Here is a 27,151-nt window from a genome sequence, read left to right as displayed (position 1 = left end):
ACAGGAGGAACAAGTAGAGCCTCTGTGAGACTCCCAATAAAATGAAATAATAGTATGGGAACATGGCAGTTGTAGGTTGTGAGTCATACTAAAATAGATAAGACTTTCATTCTAAAAGACCCACAGTTTTCAAGCAATTTTAACCAGCTGAAGATAGAAAAATCTGTCATTCTCTAAAGAAGCACAGCTGGACTCTCTCTGTTTTCATGCTGGATCAAAATTCAGGTCATCAGAATTCTGAGCATGCATGTTTACTTTCAGGTTCTTTCATCTTTTAATTTTTTACTAATGTAAAAAATTTTTACTAAATTTTTACTAATGTCTAATAACATTTAACATAGTAGCTGGCCTTTTTGGTTCTCATTTATAACAATGTAACTTTTTTTTTGAAGTGTACATGTTTACAGTTATCTTTTTATTTTTAAATGTATTTCAGATGCTGTCACTTTTACCAGGAAGGATCCTCCGACTTCTAGAATTTATTGGATTTTCTGGCAATAGGGTATTCAATTTGATACTTGCTTTTTCAAATAATTTTTTCTCAGATAAAAGACTGGATGGATCTAATGCCATGTATTCCACACTGGAAGTATAATTTTGATTGTTTATCAGTATTTTACTGTTGTTAAAAAGAGAAATGTGTTAGATGATACAGGCATAAAAGCACATATGGTGATACTCCACTCTTTAACATGCATGAGAAAGGACCAGTTTACTTAAGAGGAGATTTTGCCAATGCAATATCCTTTCCTTTTGCTGATCCTTAAGTAGGGGATATCAGCTTTTTTCCTAGTTGATGTAGTCAGAAATTGACATTCTTCACCAGTAACTGAGGGAAGAATCATATTTCTACATTTTTCCACACAAATCCCAGCCCATTTCTTTGGGAAAAAAAAAATTCTGAATATCATGTGTCATCCTGGACTCTAGGTACATCTTTCTCTCATGGATGACAAAAATATTTGTAACTTGTTTTTTAATAATTTTACAGCTCTTTAAAACTCCTTTTGGTGCCCATAAGAAATGAGAAACCTAAAAAAACCTCAAGTAAGAAACTGTAATGAGGTGACCCACAGAACTACACACAACTGAACTTCAAATTACTATAGCTGCAGTCACCATATGGTCTTATTGCTGTTAGATTGTCCACAATATGGTTCTCCTGCTGTAAAATTAGACTTCAGTAGAGACCAGTTCGTTCCATTTCTTCCTCCGTAAAACCTGGTTCTTGCTGAAGCTCTTCCAAAATACCTATTTTTCCCTGACTAAAAATGCAGTAAAGGCTGGAAGAAAAGAATGATTTTGAAATATCATCACAAATTTTTTGTGTGGTGCTTGAATTCTCCAATAATTCATCAAGTTGCTATGCAATAAAACTTGATGAATTATTGGAGAATTCAAGCACCACACAAAAAATTTGTGATGATATTTCAACACCCCTCAGATAGTCAAGCTGCTATGTAATGGGTCTAAACAGAAACATAAGGGAAATCTCATGTGTTAAGATCTGCATAAGGCTCCATGAATCTGGATCTGTCTTTAGACATTGGTGTATCAGCAGAGGTAATATTTTGGTCAGAGCCTCAAAATAGTTGACTTAGGGCTGACTTGATGGAAGAGCATTGAGGATAGCCAGGGTTTTCAGTGGAGGAAGTCTCACACCAACAAGTAGCACTGGAACAGTTGAGAGAGTTTCCCACCGAACATAGATTGAAGGATGTTATTCTGAAAGGTTCAGAGTCAGAACACAGTGGGGAAGGGTTGTAGACCTGTGTGTCTGCATGGTTCATGTGGTGTTCCCATTTCACCAGAGCACTGAAATGCATGATTTTATTAAGAGTTAGATTAGTCTTCTTCCTGAGTGCTGTTAGCTGTGACAGAAATATTTTGGTAGAGGGTTTTGTTGGATTTGAGATAAGTACTGAATTGTGAAATACTTACATCTAAAGGAAAATTGAATTTTCATTAGCCAGAAAAAATTGATAGTAACTCTGTATACTTATAGTTAATTCTGCATGTGTTTGTGATATTTCTTAGGAGTTGGGCCTCTGCCAACTACGGGAAGGCGCATCTGGCAGCAGTTTGAGGGCCATTCTGTGTACTTTCACCCTGTTGGTTTATCATACTTACGTCTCCTTAATCCTTGGTGAGACCCACTGTGTAGCTTTTCAGTCATGCTACACCTTATGATAGATATTGTGATTTATTTTTATAACAGAATTTCAAAATTGTGGCCAAATAGGAGTTTGCTGTATACTTAATTATGATCTAAAATTAATATCCATGACAAAGTTGTGTCTGCAGAAATAGTGAGGGTAGGTAGCAGTATACCAACATCTTGCTCCATTTGCTGGGCTGTCTCAACAGCAAAATATTGCGAAATACTATTAAGTACAGAAAAATCATAATCCATAAATTTAAATTAGATGTTGTGAAAACTATCTCCAGAAAAAAGCTATACAACCAGAACTAACTATTTTTGCCATTTAGAGCTGGAAGTCGTAATTAATTCTATATGCTTCTTTACCATATATTTTCTCATTCTTTAATATTTAAGTATTTTAGTACTTGTCCCTCAGGCTCATCAGGAAATTAAGGAGAACTTCATTTCTTCCAGTATCACTTGTATTTCATTACTGATTTCAAAATTAGGAGAAGAGGCAGCTGAGGATGTTTTCCTATCTTGCTAAAGCAATTAAAGGGATTTAAAAATATAACTAGGATCAGTGATGGAACAGTCTAAAAAATATTCCTAAATTGTCTGTAATTTTTTTCAATTTACAGACATTTAGTATTTTTAAATCACAAAGTATCTTTGGGACAAGAATTTAGTTTATAGAAACACAATATGATGAAATAATTCTGCTTTCACATAAAGCTATCATCCATTGATCTATCAAATACAATGTGAAAACTTGGATTCTTTTAAGTACATTGAGGTTGGTTTGTTACGTTTTCTAGGTACAGGGGAAGCCAACCTTCAGGAAGCAGACAGTCTCCTTGAACCCTACCTCCTGAAATTTCCAAATGTGCGTATTTCTAATAAATTTTATAACAGAAATGTATTTCCCTATGCTCAAACTCCTAATTGGTTATTTTTCTCATCTCTTTTCAAGGGTTCCATTATTCTATTTTATGCTGCCAGAATAGATATACTGAAAGGAAATTTTGAAAAGGTAAATGGTATTTTTTTTCTAAAATTTTTGTTTAGTGTTTAGCCTGAGGAGGAAAAACAATTAATTCATCTGTGTATCAGTTGGACTGATAAGTATGCTGTTACCCCTGTTCAAATTCACTGTCAATGTTGATTCCAGCCCTCTCTCTAAGTGAGACTGAAAGGGAAGTTTATCTTATTTTACTTGTCAGGTGTTTTTCCACCTGGGTGCTAGGTAAGAGCTTGTCCTGTAATTAGACACTGTTCTCACATGAAGCTATAATTGAGCCAGTTTTCATTATTCTTCCTTAACTACTTACTCATAGGCACAGTTGAGGTTCCAAGACTGCATAGCAGCCCAGCAAGAGTGGAAACAGATTCATCATCTCTGTTACTGGGAACTGATGTGGTGCTACACCTTCCAGCAGGACTGGCTTCGGGCATATCGGTATGCAGACCTGCTCAGCAAAGAGAGCAGGTGGTCTAAGGTAAATGGGCAGGTGGACATTGCTGTGGTATACCAGTGGTCTCTACAGTTAAAGTCACTTTTAATTTTGCACAATAAGTGTAGTGTTTGCCTTCCTGAGAAACTCATAAACAGAGACACAATGGGACCAAACTGTTTTAACTGGGTGGTTAAGGATGACTTTTTATTTCTCACATTTTGGAGCAGCAGAACCATAAGCAGCAATGCTTTGGCCCCTCCAGAAATGGAGGTGCTTACCCGGGTTGGGAGAAAGAAGAGGGATGGGAAAACTGTAAACTTGTGTCTCAAGTCAAATTCTAATATTCACTAGTAGAACTTGGCTGAAGAAACTGTGTTTGGTGTTTATAAACACACACACCTAATCTTCAGATGCTTTGTGGCACAAAATGAGAAAGGCTGCTGGGGACAGGATCTCACAAGAAAAGCTGGGCTATCAGATAACCTTTTCCTTGTAAAAACATTTTTCACAGTATGAAGCAAGCCAGTAACCTTTTATGCATTATTATTATCTGTTCCTCTGTAGATTACTCTTTTATTATCTTAATGAAAAAGGGTATACATCTAATTCTTGACAAAAGAGGAAGAGAATAGTATATTCAGCATGAAATGCAAGTGTCTTTAATAGAATTACAGATTTTTTTTTCCTGCAAAACCCAGTTATTAAACATTCCTAGAATCAGTACCCAGACATTTCCGTCTGGTTTTTTCATGTCTCTGCATGTAATAGATCGTATAATAACAGTAATGGACTTGAGAGCAGTTAAGTCATTTAACCTCATCTCTTTGACAGTGGTTTGCATGATAAATTCTCCTGGTTTTTGCAGGGGATACCTTTAACTTTCTGACTGATATAAAAATATAAATACATTAAAAATAAACTTACAGCATAAATTCTGTGACAAAGGGAATACTAAACTTTTATAGTTATGTCTCCCTGAGAATTATGGGAATACTTTGCTACAGCAATTGGATGAGAGATTTGAGTCTTTAATGTATTGATTAAACACAGAAAATCAGATGTGGTAATCTGTTGCTGTTTCTTTTTGAAACAGGCAATATATGTATTCCAGAAGGCAGCAATTCTGTGTATGCTTCCAGAGGATGATGTGAAGAGGACTGGTGAGGACATAGTGTCTTTATTCAGGTAAACTTTTATAAAGCAGCTGAATGTGTACTCTTTGTCCTTCCATGTCTTTATCTTGTGTGTTTTACTTCTTGCTTATAACCATAAACTTTCCATTTTTTTTCTCTTTGCCTTTAGCATTAGAATTGCTTTTATCAGCAAAGATAAATCCTGCAGCTCTGGTCTCCATGGTGTAAAAAAATTTTAAGATGTTAAATTTCAGAGGATAACAGTAAGTCTTTCTAACTAAAATCAGATGAAAAAAAATACCAACAAAAAACTTTTCTTTTTCCATTTTCCCTTCTTGTAGACAAGTGGATGGTCTAAAACAGAGAATTGCAGGAAAATCTATCCCAACTGAGAAGTTTGCAGTTAGGAAAGCTCGACGCTATGCATGTCCTCAACCAGTGAAGCTGATATTACCTGCCTTGGTATTTGTTCTTGCTTTGTTTTATCCTTTTCAAAGAGAAAAGAAATCAGAATAGTTCATTATACAGGGAATGAATAGTATTGTCAGGTATTATATGTCTGCATTTTAAGTTTTTTAAAGAAGTACTGCATTAATGCAATGTGATTTTGGTGAAAAGTATTAGAGACTGGATCATACTACCAACTAAGCAGCAGTATAAAACAAGTGCCATATTTTTCATGTGAAAAGCTCAGCATACAGAAAACTGCATTAATGTTCTTTAGGTTGGTAGGATTTTAGTCCTTGTCTTCTAGACTCATTAGGAAGTTAAAGAGTACTTTGGTACTTTCTATTTTTCTTATGAAAATGAAGTGTGGTGGTTGGTTTTTTTTGGTGTTTTTTTATTCCCCTTGTATTGAGTCTGATTAAAACAAGCAGAAGCTAAAGTAACTTTATGAATGCTAATCTAATTTCCTGTATTTTAACATCAGAGTCATTAGTATTGCACAGTCTGTTTCTGTGTGCACAGCACTGATACTTCTCATATGTGTATGCTAAAATCTTTATATGTGCATAATTTACCAACAACTGTGCATGAAAAACCTAATTCAAGAAATTTCTTATGTTAATGCTCATTGATATAGATGGAGGAGTCTAAATAAAAGTAATCCTCTGGTTCTAAAATTCATTCTGTATTAAATTGCATATAGAAGATTAAATAAAATTTGTCTTGGGCTTGTACAGCAGAGTGCTTGTAAGTTGTGAATATATATATTTGGTCTTGCTGTCAAATTCAGCATTCTGTTTTAATTTAGGAATATTTTCATCATGGACTAAGCATAACCAAACATAATGTATGGTTTATTTCAGTAAGTATAAGTTAGACAGGACTACAGAATTGAAATAATCTAGCATGATGTAGTTGATGATGTTATTAACATTGTTTCAGACTTTGATACAACCAGATTTTTTCTCTGTCTGAAAATGTACATATTTACACTACAAATGCAAGTGGAAATACTTCACCAATGTATTGTATCAGCTTCAGAATGACATTAGGCATCATATTTTAGAGGTGTAATTTCAATTATGGTAGAACAAATGATACTCTAGTTTGTAATGACTGAGTAAAGATCTTGGCAAAGCTCCTTGTTGGTGAGCATTAACCCTTATTCTCCTCAAGTTTTACAATGTAATAATGTATCAAATCAAGCTTATTGCTTACTGCTGTAGTGAGCCATCTGGGAAGATATGTTTCCAGGATTTGCCTTGATTTTTTTCCAACAAAATTTTGTAGAAATTATAGTAAAATCATATGTTGGATGTGCCTACTGGAATCGCATTTTTATCCAGAAAGTTTTATCTACCTCCAGTTTTGCCCTGAATGGAGGGTAATTGTCTATCGATTAGAGCATTTAGAGTGTGGTTTTGGGTGCATGCTTACATAAGTATGCTGTATATACAAGAACACACTCAAATGCAAATTCCAAATTTACCTATCATCCTTTAGAAAGCACTACTTTTAGCTCCTTCTTTATTTTAGGTGGCAGGGACCACAAGTTTAATCTAAAGCATCCGGTTTTGCTGTCATGTTATGTGGGTGATGGTAAACTGTCCTGATAAAATCTGTTCAGTATAATTTCGGAAGATCTGTGAAAATACATGATAGTAGAATCCGTTAAAAAGGCATCAAAACATTCAACTCTTAGAAACACAAATTAACTTTGTCAACACGCATTCAATGTAATTTTTCCTTTCCTATTCATAGATGTGTTGTACCAAAACAAGCTTTGGTAGTATTTTATATACTCAAAAATGTTCCACAACAGCCTTTTCAGAGGCACTCTTTAGTTAAATATTTATGCAATTCCATGGGTTGTTCTCACCTTTTTGTGTTGGTTGGTTTTGTTTTTTTTTTTAAATCAGGAAATGATGTATGTCTGGAATGGATTTGCAATTGTGGGCAAAAGAGCAGACCTTACCGAAAACTTACTGGTAACAATTGAAAAAGAAGAAGCTGTTCTACAAAATGAAACTAGTAAGTGATCAATTAGGGTGGAATTAATAATCTTATAAGAAATGCTGACATTTTTCTATGCTTTTGTCTTCTTATATTCTGTGAAGTAAGTGTTTGCTTTGACAATGTTCTAATTAAGTCAAAGTATGGAAGTTTTGGAGCCTCACGAAATTTAGGCATGGTTCTTCAATGCGTTCTTTATGCAGTGTGATGCTGCAGAAGAATACAGAAAACTCAGAGACATGAGGTTATTGGTTACAGAACATGACTGGTCTAGCTTAGTTTTTTCTTTTCTTTGACAGTGTTCTTGGACCATAATCTGCTAATATCTTAAATGTCTGAAAAATATATTTTCTAAACCAATTCATATCATGCTTTATTACATAGGACACATGCTGCAGAGAATATGACAAAGTATAAAATATTTGATGAAGTGCTATGCATGAATGAGTCGGTTTTTTTGTTTTGCTTTCTGGCAAAATAAAACACATTTGCTAGTTGTAAAATTAAACATACTTAATGAATAAACTTTGACCATGGTTTTACGTCTTGGAGTAATATTTAGAGAATCAGCCCGTAATTTACTCCTGAAAGAATTTAAATTCATTTATTACAACTGGTTTACTGCACAAGTACTTGATTTTTGTCAGATTTTATCAGCATAGTTCTTTTACCTGTCATGTGAATTTTTGGGGAGAATTCTCTTTTGAGTTTTTCTAGAATAAATGTCATTTTTCATGTGAATCTTTTTAAATGATAATTCATGAAAACAATTTTTCTTGAACGCAGATTCTACTCACACTTATGAACAATTTAGCAGTTTAGTGGTTGTATGGTTTAGTGGTTATGAACACTAAACCGTAAGTCACACTTATGAACAATTTTAGTGGTTAAAACAGCAATTCAGAAATGCAATATATACCTAAGTATGATTTATAGTGTAAATTGAGATGATGCATAAGAAATTATACAGGGACATGCAAGAAATTTATAATGGTCAAATCTTCATGATATAATAAACCAAATGAGAGTAACCTGTATGGCCATGTTTGAATGGGGTTCCTTTATTTTCTGTGTTGCCCTTCACTTTTCTGCAGGATCAACAGGGTGCCTTTTAAATCTCAAGTGTTTTCCTTTTTTCTTGTAATATTAAAACAAAAGTGTAGTGACATGCAAGATACTTGCAAATAAAGTAATTCCCATGAGTTCCACATGGAGAGTTCTGACAGAACCTGTTGGAAATCCAGTGCTGTATTGTGCTGTGATTTGTACTAGAAGTGCTCATCTATTGTAACAGTGAAGTAGATTTTCCTATTGAATCTCTGAGGAAAGATGTACAAGGTACCAAAATTAAAGCAGTGGAGATAAAATCACTGTGTTTTTCTTATGGAAATTCACTGTTTGCAAATAGGATATAGTCTGGAAGTGTATATACTTTCTTGGTTCTTTTTTTAGTAATAACTTCAGTCAGATTTATTTTATTCTGGATTTCATAGATGTGATTTTGATCTGCTTTTGAAGATACGGATTCAGTGAAAATAGAGAGTTGCTACTGAATTCCAAAAAAAAAAAAAAAAAAAAAGATTAAGGCTGCTGACAAGGTTACAATAAAATTTTAATAGACCGTTTTTAGTGGTAGTAATATCAAAGGATTGCTAAGGTGCTGTGAAAGAAGGGTGTTGATTATACACAAAAGTCATTTTGGGATTGAGACTTCATAGAACTGTTTTTATTTCATTTGTTTCACATGAACAGGCACAGCATGGGATCTCTCAAGGACTGAAAGTAATTTTATGTTGTATAGAGCTGAAAATAGAGATGGTAGAAGGAACAAATGGAGGACATTAGAGATGGTGTTTTTATTTTTTTTCCCCAGGATTTCTGGGAATCTTTTTTTTTTTTTTTCATATGCAATATATAAAAACAGATTATTTAACTTCAAGAAAAAATAATTTTTTGCTTTTTTTTTTTTATCCTGGTATTGATACATCCTTTGTTGTAGACCACTGCAGCTGCAAAGATGGTTCTCCCACATTTATTGCAAGGTTATCTGTGTTAAATTGGCCTGTGCATTTGTTATTTGTGTGTTTGTTATTTGTGCATTTAGTGTTAATGTTTTAGCATCTATTCTTTTGGGAAATTAGAATACTAGTTGAAGTTGTTAAAGACTGGTGAGCCCTTACTGACATCAGTGCATGCCCCCAGTTATTTCAATGAATGAGTCCTTCAGGAGACAGTCACAGAGTCCAACACCTTAGCCTAGCAAAACAGGCTAGAGAGAATGCAAACTACTCCTGTGCTGCGCTTCTGCTGTCCCTAAAAGCGCAGTCTGTCAGTTACAATCTATCAGGACTTTCTGGGTTTACACACAAACAGAAATAAGGCTGAACATGATGGCAAAGCACTTTTCAGAGTCCTAAAATGCATTAGTCTTGCATGTTTCAGAACTGTTTATGTAGGATTTCTTTGGCAGACTATTAAGAAAAAAAAATAACATGACCTTAGAGAGCTGGTAATTAGTTGTAAACAACATGATCTGAAGGGAGAGTGTTTTGCTTCCTGAATTGTTGATGTATGTGGTGCCATCTGTCTATCCATATGTGTTTTCTTTCATTTCTTTTCCTTCCATGTACCCAGCAAATGCTACAAACTAAGGGAACTAAAAAGGATCACACTTGTTAAGTAAATTTTGAATTGTTTCAAACACCCTCTTTCATCTGGTATTTTTAGCTCTATTGAACATAAGACTTTCAATGAAGTTTTTCAAATATTATACACTATTACTTATTTTCAAATATTTTTCAAATATTATACACTTCTTCTGAGGCTTCTCGAACATTAGAGATGATAAAAATACTAGCAAACTGTATTGTTTCTTGAATTTGTACCTCAAAATGATGCTTTTGAAGAGTTCTGTAAGAGAGTCATGGCATGGTTTTACAGAGTTTTTTATGCTACTGATGCTACTGGAGGTCTGCCAGTGCTCTGTTACAGGGGGAGCTGTTAAGATAATATGATGGTTCCTGTCTCACTGTAGTTTTAGCTATAAAGAAGTAAGAAGTCTTTTTAAGTAAGGCAAGTAAGAAATCTTTAATTAATGACTATTTATATAATGTAATACATTTAATTATTGACTGTTTAATCTTCAGTTAATGAAGTTTATGCCCATTTGTTGGATGTTTCAGTTTTTCTTATTTCTTCTTTGCCTGTCTTTTAAGAGAAAGATAGAGATGTCAGGGGTGCATCTTCTTTAGTAAGCAGTATTTTAAACCGTGCCTGAAGGATATATACATTTTGAGGTATAGGACATAAGAAGCAACATCCTGCATCTGAATACATATTCCCTATTGAAAATCTAATTTTCCTTTTCATGATGTCTTCAAATTGTTTGACATATCTCACTTTCACTGTTAGATCACAATGAATACTATGTGGATGATGTGTGCATGTTGCAGCTGCTGAAAGGCCTCTGTCTGAAACACTTGGGAAGACTCATGCAAGCTGAATTATGTTTCAGTAAAGTAATTCAAAGGTAAAAAAATAACAGAAATAGATTTTCTAGGTTTTGGTGACATTTCTGATACTCCTGTTGCAGCTGTCATGTTAGAATTTTGACTAAATTAACGTCATGTTAAGGATCTGAAATTAAAATACCTCTGCAAGTAGTTAGAAAACCAGAAAACTTTGCATGTATTTTTCTGTAGCAATTTAACGCTTACTGTAGCTTTATATATGTGGTGTTTGGGGCTAAATAAATCAAACTGTCAGGTCGTATCCAAAGACATTTGGATTTGTATTTGCAGAGCTACCTGTAAGTAATGACAATACAGATAGGTTTACTGTTTGTTTGGCTTAATTTTTTAATTCAATATTTAGTAGTTAATGCTTCAGTTCAGTAATTAATGCTTCCCCATGTAGATCAGAAGTTGTTGTTACATGTTTCAGTTGAAGACTGGTTTCTCCTGTGCTGTGGATTTTCGGGTGTCAGCTCCATAACAGTCGTGATAGCTTTTCTATATAAAACATGAGTCCAGTACTGCTTGTAGTTGAAAATGTCTTGTAAGTTTTTAGGTATTTGGGCTGAAGAAGCATATTTACATGTGCAACATTTCTAACAAATTATTTAGAAAAATTAATAATGGAATTTTTTATTAAGAATTTGTTGTTGAGTTATTGTTAATGTGTTTTAGTTCTCTTGCCATCTTGTTTTCTCTTACTGTTTCTAAGGTCCTATATGAGTTTAGTCAAGCACATTGCAAGTTACAGGGCAGAGGGGTTTGGATGATTGCAAGTTAAAGGAACACTATTTCTTAAACATCTTTTTCCAAAGGGAGCTGGCAATGGGCAGGCTTTTGTAGCTGAGGTATTTAAAAAAAAAACTAAAGACAGCAATTCTTCATAAAGCGTATGTTTTGCATAGGTGAGGGTAAAAGTTTTCTGGTGCATGGAGTACCTACATTTTGTTTAACTTTATTTTCTACATGTTTAGGGCGCTATGATGCTTCAAGACTGTTTATCAATGTGTACAGGATTAACCATTAAAAAAGGGTTCAGAATGTGTTTTCTGGCTATGTGCTGTTACAGGCAGTGATTGCTTTTAAAGTTAATTGGTCACTTAAAACAGGGTTGTAAGTAACCATTTTTGTATTTTTCTGGTTTTCTAGTGAGAAACAAATAAAATATGATAGCTACTTGGTGCCATTCACGCTGTATGAATTGGGTCTTCTGTACAAACAGCAGGATGAGACAGAAAAAGCAATAAGATACATAGAAACTGCAAAGTAAGTGGATTTTTTTTATCACCTTGTAAATTAAGAATAACTGTGTATTTGCAGCATTGAGGACACTTGATTTTTGTTCCTGACAGCTTCCTTGCAAAATCCAAGTAATTATAAATCTCTGTTCTTGATTTGCAGGACTTGTCCAATATTGTTGAATTTTGCAGTTTCATGAAACTGCAAAATTCATACACAGTGGAGTAGACAAATTCAAATAAGACACAGTATGAAGGGAAAATGTTTACTTCTCGTATGGGCTTCAGAGATGCTGAGGGTCCACTGCATGCATGGGATGAAGCTGGAGAGTCCAGGGAAGGGCTGTGTACCATTCTGTCCCAGAGGGCAGCTGTGGGAATTAAATGTGTTCCACTAAAGGTGTTCATAAGAGAGGTCAAAGGCCACTACACCTGTCTGATCGCAGCCCTTTTTCCTTTCACAAGGTGTTGCAGAAGACCAGTCGAGAGTTTAAATAAGTACTGTAGAGCAGCATATTTGCATTATCTGTAGACTGTAGTATAAGATAGAATGTCCCTTGTGTTAACAGAGAAGTAGCCCAGTCTTGTAATAGTGTCCCCTCATGGGTTTTTTTTTTGCTTATTTGTTTGTTTTGGGGGGATGGGATTTACAGAGTATGATTTCTGTACATATGATGTTTATTACTCTGGCTTAATTGTGTTCTGAGTCGAAGCCTACAGTTTCTGCTAATACACTTTTCTGTAGTTAGAAAAGGCTTTGGCTTGTCTTTTCACAGCAAATTTTAGTATTTGGGAGGGCTGTTAAAAGGATCAAAATAAGTGAAAGAGATGCTAAGACATGGATTCAGTTTATGAGGACATTTAATTTTAGTATTGGTCTATGTTTTCTTCACTCAATTTGTGGATGTAGTTTTAAATGTCTCCTAACTCATCTGTGTGTCAGTCTCCGCTTCCTGTTGAAGGAATAAAGATTGTTAACTTACAAACATAGGAAGTATAAACAATTCAATCCAAACATCTTTTTCTTAAAATAAGTTGTCTGTTTTGCAGAAACAACTACAAGGAATACTCTATGGAGTCCAGGTTGCACTTCAGAATTCATGCAGCACTTGACAGCTTGAAGGTGTCGCCTGCTTCAACACCTTGAATGAGAAGGGATGCTTTTCATGCATACAATAGATAGCCTACACAATCTTTTTTTAATCATAGAGAAGAACATGATGATTGTTTTCTGTCACTTCTGATTTGATGTCATTCTTTTAGACTTTTCTGTATGGCGCCTATACTGTATCTACATGCTGTTAAAGAAGACCTTATATTTTGTTGATATAAATAATTTAATATTTGACTTGAATGAAAGGGGGATATTTTTAAACAAAAGGTGATGGTGCAATAAAGTTTAATGAAAATACTTTATTTTTTTTATATAAGAACAGATGCGGGTTATGCAGTGAAACTGGTGATAATTTCTGCATTTTTTGAAAGTTTTATTTTCTGCAGTGCACTTGAGACTTTTTTCTCCTCTGGAACAAAAATGCAATGTCTGCAGATAACCTTACCCATTTACAATATTTTTTTGCATACTATGTTCTGAAATTTGTGTTCCAGAGGAAAGAATTAGTAATTTTTGACTTAATTTTATTTTGGGAACAAAATTAAACTGTGTGAAGTGCAATATTTTTACTCTGTCAGATGAAGCTAAGCAGGGCTACAGTTATAATGTCTTTGCAGGTCTGTTTCATTCAAAAGAAACACATATTAGGAGATATTTTTCACTTGTAGAAAAGCAGAGCTATAAAGGACGTTATGTCCTTGTTCTCAAGTAGTCTTAAGTTGATCCTGACAGATTTATTTCACCTGTTTAACAAAAAAAAAAGAAGCACTGAGAACAGTCATTTTGAAACTTACACAGGATGTCTTTCCCAGTGAGAAAAGACTGGGAAATTTTGCCTGATGTCTACCCCAAATAGTTCTTGACATAACTGAAACTAATTGTTTCCCATCTTCCCTGTCATGGATCTGGAGAAAGGATTGTTCTTTCCGTTTTTAAAGCAATCGTATAGTATTTGTAGACTAGCACCCTAGTTGGTGTTCTCTGTTCTTTGATCCCAACCAAAGTAAATAAAATATTGGTGGATTTATGTATTTTCCTAATAACAAGTTAGAATTCATATTAACAGAAGTTGATTGTGCATCAAGAAGTGAATCCACTTTTAATCTTGCTGTTGAGAAAATGTGCGTATTCTAGTCTAATTTCTACCAAAAATGTGCAGTAAAATTGAGATACTTATAAGTGCATTTTTCCTTTCATGCTTCTATGCAAACAGCAGTATGAAATTGAATTTCCCATTCATTTAGATACACAGATTCTAGCTGTCTGTTCTTAAAAATAAAAATATATATCTTTTTTATTTAAGTATACACCAAATAACTCTTCTTTCACTAGCTATTGCAAAACTTGCCATTTCCATATTTAATCCATTTTTGGTGTGTTTACTTCTGCACAGTAAATTCATAGTACCTGTGCTCTTGTATGTGATTCGCTGCCCTTAACTACCACCTAAGCAAAATCAGGACGAAAGAAATAGGTGAAGAATGTGTCCTCAGTAAATGAGTAACTGAAGTTTCTAATTAAACATTCAATATGATTTATAGAAGTTCTTCTCAGGTTACTGAGAACACAGCTTTCTTCTATGATTTATAAATAATGGGGTCATTTAATTGCTTATAATTCTGTAATAGAGTGGTATATTTACAGGAGAAGTAAGAGTTTAAAAATATTAGCTAAATAAACATAATGAGTCTTTCAAAATGGAAACCTGATCCAAAGTATTTCTTTGTTGGTTGGAATTTGTGCCTATTGTAAATGTGTAACTTAAGTTATGTGAAATTATACACATGTGAATTTGATATATTAAATACCCAAGACACTGAATTAAATACCCAAGACACTGAATTACTGATAAAGTATGCATGTTTATTTTCAAATATATTCAGTTGACTGTAGCTAAACCTCAAAACAGAGATTAGCTGTCAAATGACTTCTCTAAAGATTTACCCATTTATATATATATGATTGTAGTGAGCATAAACTCATGTATTTTCAGAAAATACTTTTGATGCATCTGGGGGCATTATATGTTCAGTTTAGGATTATTTTAGTTTAATCTGATTATTGGATTGGGTTTATTTTTCTGTAGAAGGTGGTGGGAACAATTACCAGTAAAACTTCTGTAATTTGTGTTGCAAACAGTACTTCGTTTCAGGAGAGTTGTAACTGGGACTACAGACTCTCAGGGCGGAGCATGATGTAGTCTCTGATCTCTTGTTTTTGTGGGGAGTGTCTTACAGCTAATATTTTACGGGTGATTTGAGATAGAAATCAAAACTAACAAAAAATGAACAGTGATCTCCCTTAGAAACTGATTTTTTCAAAGTTTAGAACAAAGCTTCAAGAAGCAGTGTACTTTTTCCATGGGTGATGTTACTGACTGAAGAGACACGCTTATCCACAAAAATTTCCAGTACCCTCTGTAGTGTTTTGAGCACCCAATATGAAGTGCTATTTAGAGCTTGCCTCCTTTCTGTGCTGCTGTTCCAGACTTGGCTAGAAAGATTGACTGATCAGATTTTTTACTTTAAGCTTTATTCTGAACGGCTTTTTTCCAAGTTGTTAACAGTGGACATACAAATGTGTGAGAGTGATTTGTTACCCTTCAGTTAAGGTGGGTCTCCACAGAGCTGCAAGAGATGCTTAGTTTTCCAAATGCTGCAGAAAAGTGCATTTCTCCATGACACAATGCATCTGTGATGCAGTATTATTTAGGACATTATGCCCAAGTTAAATGATTCCTGTCTAAGAGTTCATACAAAGGGTCTGTGGCTTTTTTGATTTTTTTTTTTAATCTGCTATATTCTGTACTGGGCCTTAAATACAGCTCTGATTTAGTCTTAACTGCTGTTTGTAATATTCACCGCACACGCTTGTCCTCCACGGGAATTTTGACTATTGTGCTGAGACTTAACTAAGCAAAGCTGATCATTTACCTATGATGCTATAGCCTCTCTTGATAATAGTAGGAATTATAATATATGCAAGAGCAAATTTAACTTTTTAGTTTAAGCAAGAAAGGCTGTGCTTACAGTTACATTATGACAAAAGGTTGTTTATAGTTCTTTCTGATAATAGATTTTTTTTTAAGGTAAGCAATAATAAATTGGCCTGCTTATAGGACAAAGCTTAACTTTGATTAAGAATTGCCTACTTTGAAACTATTACAAAAACCTTCATGTCTGTGCATATCAATCAAATATTAATCTGTTGAAACATCATTGTACTACAGTTTGTAAGTCTTTATTCATCAGAATAAAGAATGAATTTCTGTTTTTAAAAAAAATTGAAAGCAAATATATGTTAAAAGAAAGCTGGTGCAAGATTGTTATATATCTGTTCTAATACACTTGGGGTAGCAGCTGTATGTAGCACTTTATGGCCATAGAGATGTATAACAATCAGATCTTTTTGCGTTTCTTAAACACCTTGCAATGTAATGTGTAAAACAAGTAATTTCTTGTGGCAAATTCCACTTAGACTTTGCGGTTATTTTATTACTAATCCTAATGTTTCATGTTTTTTGTTTCTGTATATTCTTACACTGCCTAGTGCAACAAAGAATGTTTATATTTCCCCTGGTGCTGCAGTCTCTTTGCTTGTAATCTACTGAGGTTTCCACATGTTCTTATCTGGTACTTGATGAGTAAACAATGAGGGAAGAAAAACAGAAAATGAAGAATGAAGTATCTTCTGGTTTAAAGAACATGTAGAAATGTTCATTATTATGGACTGGATTTACTCTTCAGAAGAATAAATCACATATGCTTGTGCTACCAAGTGCTGGTTTTGGCACTGTATTTTAGTTGTATGTCAGGAACCTCTAGATGAGATTTACCAAAGCATTATCATTATAAGGCCTGATCTCTAATTTATAAATGCTACCTTAAGCATAGAGTTCTTATACAACCAGTCCAGATTGAGTGGTTGTATAAAGCTGTCAAAGATAGCTTCTGACCTCTTGTCAAGGTCTGTTGAGTGAACAAAGGGTCTTTTGAATGTAGATAGCAAATACAAAATAAGCTGCAGGGTTTTTTGGTTTTTTGGGAAGGTTTTGTGGTGCTACTTGTGTTTTGGGATTTTTTTAAAATTGTGTTCTGGGTTTTGATTTGTATTTTTCCCTGTAATCTGGTAATAAATGCTATAGGACAGCTTCATAAAGAAACAGTGTGGCTCTTAACTTTGCAATTTGTAGAAGAGTACCTTCTGGGAAAAAAAGTCAAGCATTCATGGTTAGCATAACAAATTTAATGCTTAGTGATTGCAAGATTAAATACTTTCCTTTTTGTAGTAGTGTAAGCATGTACTTCCAATGTGTAGAGAAGCACATGTCAACTGTAATCCCAGGTAGGAGCACCTTCCTAGATTGTGTCATTTATCTAAAGAGACAACTTCTTCAAACACATAAGCAGTAGGAGATGTTTCTGTCTTCTGTTCCATGAAAATTGCAGTGGTTGAGATTCAATATCTGTGCCATTGAAGCATGGAAAATACTTAGTGTTCACGTCATGTGACTGGGAAAAGTTAAGGTATTATTAAAATCCTGCCTGAGAGGTTAATGGTTTTACCTGCTTGAGCATGTAAATGTGGACCTCAAAACTCAATATTCTGACTATACAGTGGATATAAGAGTATATAAGGATAATTTTACTGATATGCTTAAATGACATGTTACATCAGTATTTGCAGTCAGGGTGGAAGGATGTGTAAAATTATGTTAATGCTATTTATATAGCTTATGTTAGGCTTAACTTGTTCCAGAGCATTAGGTGATCTTCAGAATTAAACTTGGTTGTAGAAAAAAGGGCAGTATGAATTTAAGTATGATTTTATTTTCATTACAGATTTGCTCAAGATCATGGAACTTATATCTAGGCAAAACACATTGCCTACATATGCTCAGTACAGATATAAAACTTTCATTTGTAATACCCTACCCACCTTGATGAGATTGTTTCTCTTTTAAGAGAGGTTCTGTATTGCATGCATTGATGAACTTCCATAAGCAGTATTCTACAAAGGAATCTAGCTGTAGTTAAAATTTCATATGGTGTAGAATATGCATGCTCAAGCTTTACTTAAAAAAGGTGCATGGCTCTAATCTGCAAATTCTAGTCATACCAGTAAAGTCGCTTCAAATCCATCTGTATTAGTTTTACATAGTAACATTGAAAACTTTTGACAATGAAAAAATGTCAGATGTTCTTTCACCTACTATTAATTGGTTTTGCACTTTGAAGAAAGTTTAGACTTTTTTTTTCTAAAATATGCATAAAATTCAAGACAGGTTGCTTTTCACGACCCAAAAGGAAAGTACTCCTCCTGTACTTTACAGTAATTTCATTAGACTGTTCATATGCTGTGGAAGCAACTTACTTCATTTATTGCAAGCAATAATAGTAACAATACTGTAATCATTGTGCCTGCTTCATAATTAATTTTTGGAGTGGGAGATGCTTTAAATCCGACTTTTGTGAGTTGGAAGAAAAGGAAAAAGATGAAAGTGAAATGTGTTATGGAAAGTTCTGAATGGCCATAGAAGATGAACAATAATATCAGGATGTTACTTTAAATGCAGTATACTCTGGAGGCCTATGAGAATACATCTAATGAATATCAAATTACAGACTTTTTCTACAAGCTAAGATTTTAATAGTTTAGGCAGAAAAAAAATAAGCCTTGCCTGAAAAATGAAACCTGCAACCCAAAATACTGTATGCTGTTGAGTAATAACAGTTCTTACTGAACAAGTCAGTTTTTAAGGAAATCTGTGGAAGATCTGGATAAGCTAACTTAAGATGTTGGATATGTGCTGCATTTGAAAAGTTACTTATAGAATGTTACGTATTGAAAAGGACCTTAAAGATCATCTGGTCCAACCCCACTGCCTGCCATGGGCAGGGGCACCTCACCCTAAACCACCTAAACCAGGCTGCTCAGGGCTGTGTCCGTCCAGGCCTTCAGCACTACCAGGGATGGGCATCCACAGCTTCTCTGGGCAGCCTGTTCCAGTGCCTCACTGCCATCACAGTAAAGAATTTCTTCCTAATCTCTAACCTAAATTTCCGCTCCTTCGATTAGTACTCATTCCTCCTTGTTCTGTCGCTGCAGGTCCTGAATCCCCTCCCTTGCCCTGCAGGCCAGGCAGCTTTTTTTGATGCAGCCGGGGTTGGTTTGGTTTCTGGGCTACAGTTCATGCTAAGTTGTTCATCAACCATCCCCTCATGTCTTTCTCCCTAGGAGATCTCTCTCTCCTTTGATAACTTTTGGAAGTTTGAAGTCAAGCAATCTTTTTAAAATCAAGTTACATATTTTCTTGTCTAAACACTTCTGGTTTTCAGTGCTACTTGGTAAATTGGTGGGCCTTACATTATGAATATTCTATTTTCTATTTTTTTCCTTTTTGTTATTAAAGCTTCTCTGTTTATTTGATATATTACCCAAAGAACATGTTGCAAGAAAGATACTGGTTTCAGTACTGCAGAATTGAATTCATATTTTACTGATTGAAATTGGCAGGACAAAAAATGGAATTCTGGTTTCTGAAACAAGCAAGTTTCCTTAACTTCAGGAATCTTACCTATGCAGCTAAATGAGATGAGGTCCACCAAGCTGAATATCCTGTAATGTGTCACCTGGAAATTTTGTCTTGATGGACTTTGGAAACTGTTACACGCCCAATGTTTCTGGTGTATGAAACCCCGGTGAGAATTTGTCAGCATCTGTTTTCCTTCTGGAGAATTCTGCAGCTGAAAAAGGAGCTTTCCTTTAATTTTATTTTCCTTGAATTTTTTACTGCTTTTTAGGACAGCAAAGTTGAAGTCTCATCTTTTTGCTAGATTGTCTGAAATTGGTATGAGTCTTCAAAGAAAAATCTTTTCTTTTTCACGAGTGTCTAGCTCCATGCTTCCCTGGAATAATGTGCAGCTGAGATACCTGCTTGTCTTTGCTGGCTGTGGCAGTTGCCCCCACTGATGGGGAAGAGGATAACCATTAGGAAAGGGAGGAAATGCAAGAGAAATTCATGTGTGAAGGATAAGTAGGAGTTTCTGTGGCACATGAACAATTGATGTCACCTTAAACTATGGAACCAAATAAAATAATATGAAATGATGAGGACTTCTATCACAAGGATTGACAGAAAGGTGTCTAGGAAGAGAAATTATTGTGCAGAGTACTAACTAGCTAACTAAATGGAGGCAATGTAATCCAGAGGTGGTGGTGTCCTAAACAAACAAAAAATCAAAAAACCCACAAACAAAACCAAAAAGAAAACCCAACCAACCAAAAAAAAAAAAACCCCAGACTGCTCACTTTGCAACAAGGAGAACCTGTGGGGGTGTTACACAATTTCAGAAATAGCTCTTCCATCTGGAAGTTCTTAAGTTACAGTGTTGTTTTTGTAGCATGGCTCTGACAATAGATGAAAATTTATAGCAATTGTGTTGTTTACTATTAAAAATATTGCTTGTCAGAAAATAGATCAGTGTAGCTGTAGGCTCTGTCTCCCAGCTATTTCTTTGGGAACATTTAAGGAGCACTTAAACTGTCTTAACTAAATATTGGCAACTACAATACTGCTACCCAAATTGTGTGGTAGTAGCCTGGTCAGTAGCCCTGCTAGATCTCACAGAAAAGACTGCATTGTAACTCCTGGTCTATATGTGCCAAACAATCCACCATTATCAACCCAGTGTGTCCGTATGGATTTCAGTGTGCTTGGTGCAACCTGGCTATCTGATCCTGTTAACTGGTCTTCTGTGACCAGCTGTACTGTACCACTGCACAGCACACATGTGGCTTTGGTTACCAAAGAGGTCTTGGAAGTGTCCTGCAAGGTCTTGTGAAGAAACCAGGAGCTCCCATTTCGTTGCTGGCATCTTACGGAGTTCCAGAGTGCCCTGCTGTGCCATTTAGCAGTTTGTGTGTGTAAGATTTTTTTCTCCTCCCTTAGTACCCTGCTGGCAGTCAGGTCCTAGGAAACAATATACCATCAGCAAAAGCTTGCCTATATTGGATTGATTCAAACAGTGTTTGTGGAAGCAACTCTTTATTAACTATCATGATACTGTGTCTGAGCTTTTTTGGGGCCAAATTAGGACTGTTTTAAGGACCAAATTCAAGTCTCAGCTATATGCACTTTGATTCCTTTAAAACCACTAAAATTGTCTCATAGATGAGAGAAAGGCATGTATGTTCTAAACAAAGTAAGATAAAACAGCAGTGGAAATAGTGTTCATTGCTTCTCTTTTATTTACAGTGTGAAGCTTACCTTTGTGGTAGCTGACCATGAGTGCATGCCACATAAAATCCCTTCTTTTTGAGACTTGAGGCAGAAGTTTGAACACTATGCAATTCAATCCAACCAGAATGCATGGAGGGTAGAAGTATTTGGCAGGAAAATAATTGTTATAGAACAAAATTTTGTTTACTCAATCTTATTTTGTAGGCATCTTGTCCATCTTCTGTAGCAGACAAGAGGCCCTTCATCACTTGTAGATTTCACCCTCCTTTTGTGACTGGTGCCTTTTATGTATCTTCCAGGGTTTAGATCTGGAAAAGGGAACTTGGAGGGGTGGTGGTCTTGCTCAAAGAAAATTTCCTGCTCCCCTGCTCCACTGTCTTTGCCTGCCCTTAGCAGGACCTAGTTTATCTTCTCTCTCCTCTCCCGACTCCATGAAAGCTCAGGGCTTCATCTGCAGGTTTCTGCCTGGCTCTCCCTCTGCCAGGTGAATGGGGGGAGCAGACAGAGTGGCACGGTCCAGCAGCTCGCAGAGCAGGGAACTGGCACCGTGTATTGAATACAGATTCACCAGGGGTACTGTGTAGAGCCAGGGGAGCAGCCCATATCCTGGCACCTGGCTTTGCCTGCCAGTGGTTCACATTGCCTCTGGCTTGGCTATGTGTGGAAGTGACCCTAGTTAATGGCAGCTATATGTGGTGAACATGAGCAGGGACAAGTGAAATGACAAAGAAGATGCCAAACATTGCAAGGTGCCCTTGTAAAAGAAAAAAACCCCAGCAAACAAGAACCCTGTGTTCTCTGTCACAGACCTGGTTTTGGCAGCAACACATGTGCAAGAGACTGGAGACTCACCAGGCCTTGGGCTGATCTGTCAGGGAGGTTGCTGCAAACCTTAGAATGCAGTGACCCTTCTAGCAGCTGGGGATCACAGTTGCTTTTGCTGGCCAGAAGTGCACTTTGGGAACTGGGCTAAGTAGCTTTTGTGGGGAAACTTTCCTCTAGGCAGAGCACCCCAGGATAGCAGTCTCTCCAGTCTTGAGCTGCTGTTTTGGCACCTGCCTGGAGGTGAGGTGCGTCACATAAGCCATTTCTCGGACTCACATGAGAATGCATTAGCAAAATGAGAATGCAGTAGCAAAAAATGACACTGTGAACTTGCTCAGCTGCAGAGTATGAGATACAGGACAGCCAGAACCATAGGTCAGCAGAGAAAAGCAGCTTTCCTGCTGGGTGTGGGACAAGCCACGGTCAGTGAAAATAACCTAGTCACATCCCACAACTCTGTGTTCAGGCTGTGAGACAGCAGCAGAACATGGAATGACCCAGTTTCAGCATCCTCAATGACAAAATGTTCATCCTTACTAGTCCCTGTTCACAATTTGCAGGGGGAGCTTGTTGTTATCAGAATATTTACTGATGGTCATGTGAAAGTAATGAGCATGTTCATGTGTGTAAAAGCAGAGCCTTGAACTTGAGATGTTCCAGACCTCTTCACATGCTTCTCAATATGAGTACAGCAGAAACTGCAGGCTTATTGTGCTGTCCCAGAATTGCAGTGACTGGCCAGGGACTGTGGAATAACACCTGTCATGGGATCTTTCAACCTATTGATTTTTCTTCCCCTCTACTATCTTTATATTGTTCCAAGAAAATAACTTAAATGAGCAGATCAGCACTTCTTGGAAGGGAAAGACTCTATTCCTCAGGGAGGGCATTGGCTGCCAGAAGCTAACCTCACCCTTGACAACACAAACAACAAAGGATTCTGAAATTACACAATAAAAAGGGTTTGCTCTTCACAGGAGCTAATTGAAATTGGGAATACAAAATGCTGTGGGAGTTATATTCCAGGATATGAAAGAAATAGCTGTAGCTATAATAAGATTAGCAGGAGCTGAGAAATGTGTGCAATGTTACTGAGGACAATCTTCTAATTGCTGGAGAATCAGTTGGAGGACTGAATACAGACATCTGAAGGTTGTAGAGAAAGGTTACTCACAGAGAAAACAGTAGTCTCAAAGGCAGATAGCAAGATTTGGAGACTGAAAAAATGCTATTGGTATCACCCAGGTAAAACTTTAAAAACTGATGATGGGGCTCCAGAAAAGGGTAAATTGGTCATTGCCTTTTTGGCTGCATTGCCTGCAGGTACATGACAGCCAAAATGCCAGCTGAGAGGACACTTTGGAATGGAGGTCCATAGGTACAGTACGTGACACATCCAAAGCAGGGAGCTGCTCTGGGGGGCTGGACAGCCTTCTTTGGACATTTAGGGTGGGAGGGGTAAAGAAGTATCTGAAATAACATCGGAGGGGGTGGTTGAGACAGATGGACGTTAATTGTGTTCAAACCTCTCTGAGTCTTGTGCATTGCCCGTTTGGATCTCATGCAGTTCACATCTGGGGTCTGTTCCCATTTTGGAGAAAAGCAGGAACACGGCTGTGGTGGACACATAGAGACTGAGCCTGCTGCTGTCACTGAGCTTAAGGTTCCTGGTGCGTGGATGTCTTGCTCCACCCACAGAAGAGAAAGCAAGCATTGCAAAGCTTCAAATCTGCAATTTTCCTGCTAGGGGATTAAAGATAGATGTTGAAAATGAGAAAGGAATGTGAAGCCGGGGCTGCTGAGAAAAGAGCTGTGTGTGCTGTGAACATGGAGGGCAGCATAGCAGTAATCAGAGAGGTGGTATCTCCTGACAGCTCCTTGCTGCTCTTGCTGTGAGAACCAGACTGTGTGGCTTGGAAGAAATAAAGAAGATCTACAAGAAATATTAGCTAATAAAGCACTACAGCCAGATGGGCATGAAGCTGATTTTATGGGACATTCTGCTGCAAATTAAGTCCAATTTTACATAAAGATTTTAATGTACCTGAAAACCAAAACATTCTCTCCTAACTTAATTATCCCACCAGAAAGAAACCCAAAGAAGTGTAGTGTGTGCAAATCTATATTGTAATCTTTCACTGACAACAATATTTTAAATTAATTACTTTTATATTAGGGGTCAACGTTATAAGATTTTCTTAAAGCAAGTTTTCCAGAAGCCACTGCTATCTTCTTCACTGAAGAGGAGTATGAGAGGACTGAGTATGCCAGCTTTGCTCTGGCATTACAATTTGATTGACTAGGAACATCTCAGCAGGTGATTCAGTTTGCCTCCTGAAAAGGTAAGGCATTCACTCAACCAGTCATTTTCTCAGCCTACAGTCTGGAAGACCAGCAATTATGCTTTTCTACTGGTGCTCTGGCAAGCAGATTGCTCTTGCCCTGTGTGTGTCAGAGCCCCATGTGCAGCCCTGATGAGTGCCCTGATGACTGTGGGGCTCTGAGAGCACTGGCACACAGGCTGACAGCAGTGGACGCCAGCTCAGTGCGTAGCGAATTAGCCGTTGTGTGGGGCTAGAAGCACACGGAGTGTTGCATATGCCATTCCTGGAGCCTTGCCGTAGTAACATTTTTGTGTCAAGAAGTATTTCTGAGTTTTAAGTTGCACCAGCCAAACACAGGTTTTCTATCTGTATATGATGAAATATATCTCCATAGTTATCCATGTGGATATTATTCTGTAGAATCGTTTCTGTCAGAGGTGAAGATTTTGAATGATGTTACTCATTTACCAGAACCTGGGACTTTGTTCAGCATCTTTGTTTTATTGTACATACATTTCATGTGCATCTCTATTAAAATGTATTTGTTTGACATTGGTTGCCATGGTGTATATATATAGACATTCTTGCAGATATAGACATACATATGAAAATGTGTGCATAAATATATATGCTATTTAAACATGTATTTAAAATACCTCACCCTGACAAAGCTTACCTGCTTGGCCTGGAATTTGGTCAAAAGATACAACAATGTAAACTGTTTGTGGTGAACTAGTGGAGGTGTGTACTGGTTTAGGGCAAATTTGTTAAAGAATCTGCAAAGGAGGGCCCCTCCAGAAAGCGAAACCCACACGGCCCCTCCCCCGAACCGGTTCGGGAAAAAATTCCTTGGAGAGAGGTGGAAAGAACCTGTTTATTTGACTGGCCCCGCACCCCCCAGCACACAAAATGAACAATACCCAATGACACCGCTCTGAGAAAGATGGCAAAATCAGAAAGTCTCTTTCGGGGGTGGTTGCTCTGTTCTCAGTCCCTCCAGCGCTGGGGCAGCTGCTGCAGCCGAACCCTTGGTGTTCCCGGGTCCCAGTCCGGAGCAGGTTCGAGGTGGTCACAGAAACAGGAGAGGAGAAACAGTCCAGGAAGCAATGTGGACTGTTTAGCTAGAACTAGCTAATAAGCAGAGGCAGAAAGCAGAGCAGAAGCAAGAGCAGAAAAAGAGAGCAAGCAAAAGCAGCAAGCAAAAGCAGCAAGCCGAAGCTGGAATTAAAAAAATAACCAGCTCTGTGTACCGCTTGTCTCTGTGTCCTGATAAGAGAAACCCAAACAAAACTTCCACTCTTCAGTGCCGGTCTTAAAGGCACAGAACAGATGAATGGGGATATACAAGCATCATAACGTCACCCCAGGACAAGGTGCCAGTAATTTTTGGTGTTGGATATCCTAAAAGCTCTACTTGGCCTGCCATCTTCAAACCCTTTGAAGTAAGGTTTGACAGATAAGATGCTGAGCTGACCTGAAGGCATATGTCTTGTAGCCAAATCCTTTATGTTATAGAAGTCCAGCACACTTTCATTCACTTAGATTCTTCCTTGTGAAGTATATGGAGTTTCTCCCATGTATTGGGATGCCTCTTCATGGTTGCTTCCCAGGGATTTATATAAAGGGGAAGAACTATTCCATGAAAAGAACTGTGGCAAGATACATCAAAACTTCTACTTAAAGTTTCTTTTGCTAACTTTAATAAATAATTGCTTTAATATAGTCCATTTTCCCATTTTACATCACAGATGACTAGTGTTTTAGCTTTTGTACTGTAATTAATTTTGATACAGATCTTCTGGCTGTTAATTTCTTTTAATAGATAACTCATCTTTTATTAATATATCTGATTTGCCATCTTTAAAACTTGTGGGACATAGTTATGAAAAAAAACCTGTTGACAGGCTAAAATGAGATCCAGCTTCCCCAATACTCCTCTCTCTGAGGTGGAGTTAATACAGCAGAGGGGTTTTCTTGGCACCTTGTGACTCAGTGGAAGGGCTTCTTTAGTAGATTTTTTCTGAAGCTCCCACTTCTCCTACAACACTCTCCTGTGAGCAGGCAGGGCCAATGATTTATGCTCCAACAGGAGACAGATGGAATCTGCTGTGGAGCTGTTGCTTTCTGCTATGCCAGGCAGCAAACTCATCTGTTAGCAGGGAGGTAATATTTACATGAGGCTTTATTTGTACCCTCATGACCAGGTGCTAAGGAAAACTAAGATGGACTCTGAGTCTTCTGCACCTTTTGCTTCCTCATTTTTTGTTTTTTGTTTTTTTTTTCTTTTTTTTTTTTTCCCATGGCTCCATTAAGGTTATTAATATTATTTTTGTATTTTAGCTAAGTGAATGTGAAATGAATCACTGTCACGCTCAGTGATGTCTGCACATCCTGTATGAGCACCCTCTGCCTTGCTCCAGGGCCATGTTGTATTCTATGTGTTTCACACTAAAGTATGGTGAGAGATCTTTGCAAACCACAACAGATCTTTCTGGACTTGTTAGCAGGTTATATTTCTCAATGGTCCTGCTATAAAGGCAGACTCTTAGTTTCTTAAGGGTACTTCTTCTAATGGGGCTGTGAGGTAAATATAAATTACCAATATAATTCTAGAAATGGCTACAGCAGGACTTTTTATTACCTAGAAGTTTGTGACTTAGAACATCTCATCACCTCAGATTTCTGGGAAATTACGTTCCTTGC

The 27,151-nt window shown here is 36.7% G+C and overlaps 1 protein-coding gene across 2 annotated transcripts in view; it reads left to right on the top strand.

Moving 5' to 3' along the window:
* TTC39B (tetratricopeptide repeat domain 39B) overlaps window positions 1–17,242 on the top strand; it is a 78,069-nt gene extending 60,827 nt beyond the window's left edge. For both annotated transcript variants that reach the window (XM_064735765.1, XM_064735766.1), the window contains 11 exons: window positions 437–502; window positions 2,038–2,146; window positions 2,962–3,029; window positions 3,117–3,176; window positions 3,481–3,642; window positions 4,694–4,785; window positions 5,075–5,195; window positions 7,100–7,211; window positions 10,605–10,722; window positions 11,855–11,971; window positions 12,994–17,242. In XM_064735765.1, the coding sequence (XP_064591835.1) occupies window positions 437–502; window positions 2,038–2,146; window positions 2,962–3,029; window positions 3,117–3,176; window positions 3,481–3,642; window positions 4,694–4,785; window positions 5,075–5,195; window positions 7,100–7,211; window positions 10,605–10,722; window positions 11,855–11,971; window positions 12,994–13,090 (1,122 nt within the window). In that variant the 3' untranslated portion in view covers window positions 13,091–17,242. The remainder of the gene's footprint in view (window positions 1–436; window positions 503–2,037; window positions 2,147–2,961; window positions 3,030–3,116; window positions 3,177–3,480; window positions 3,643–4,693; window positions 4,786–5,074; window positions 5,196–7,099; window positions 7,212–10,604; window positions 10,723–11,854; window positions 11,972–12,993) is intronic.
* The last annotated feature ends 9,909 nt before the right edge of the window (window positions 17,243–27,151 follow it).

This window comes from Zonotrichia leucophrys, chromosome Z (assembly GCF_028769735.1).
Source record: "Zonotrichia leucophrys gambelii isolate GWCS_2022_RI chromosome Z, RI_Zleu_2.0, whole genome shotgun sequence".
In the NCBI taxonomy this organism is placed as follows: Eukaryota; Metazoa; Chordata; class Aves; order Passeriformes; family Passerellidae; genus Zonotrichia; species Zonotrichia leucophrys.
Note: the sequence above shows the minus strand (reverse complement) of the source record. Positions and strands in the feature narration are given on the sequence as shown.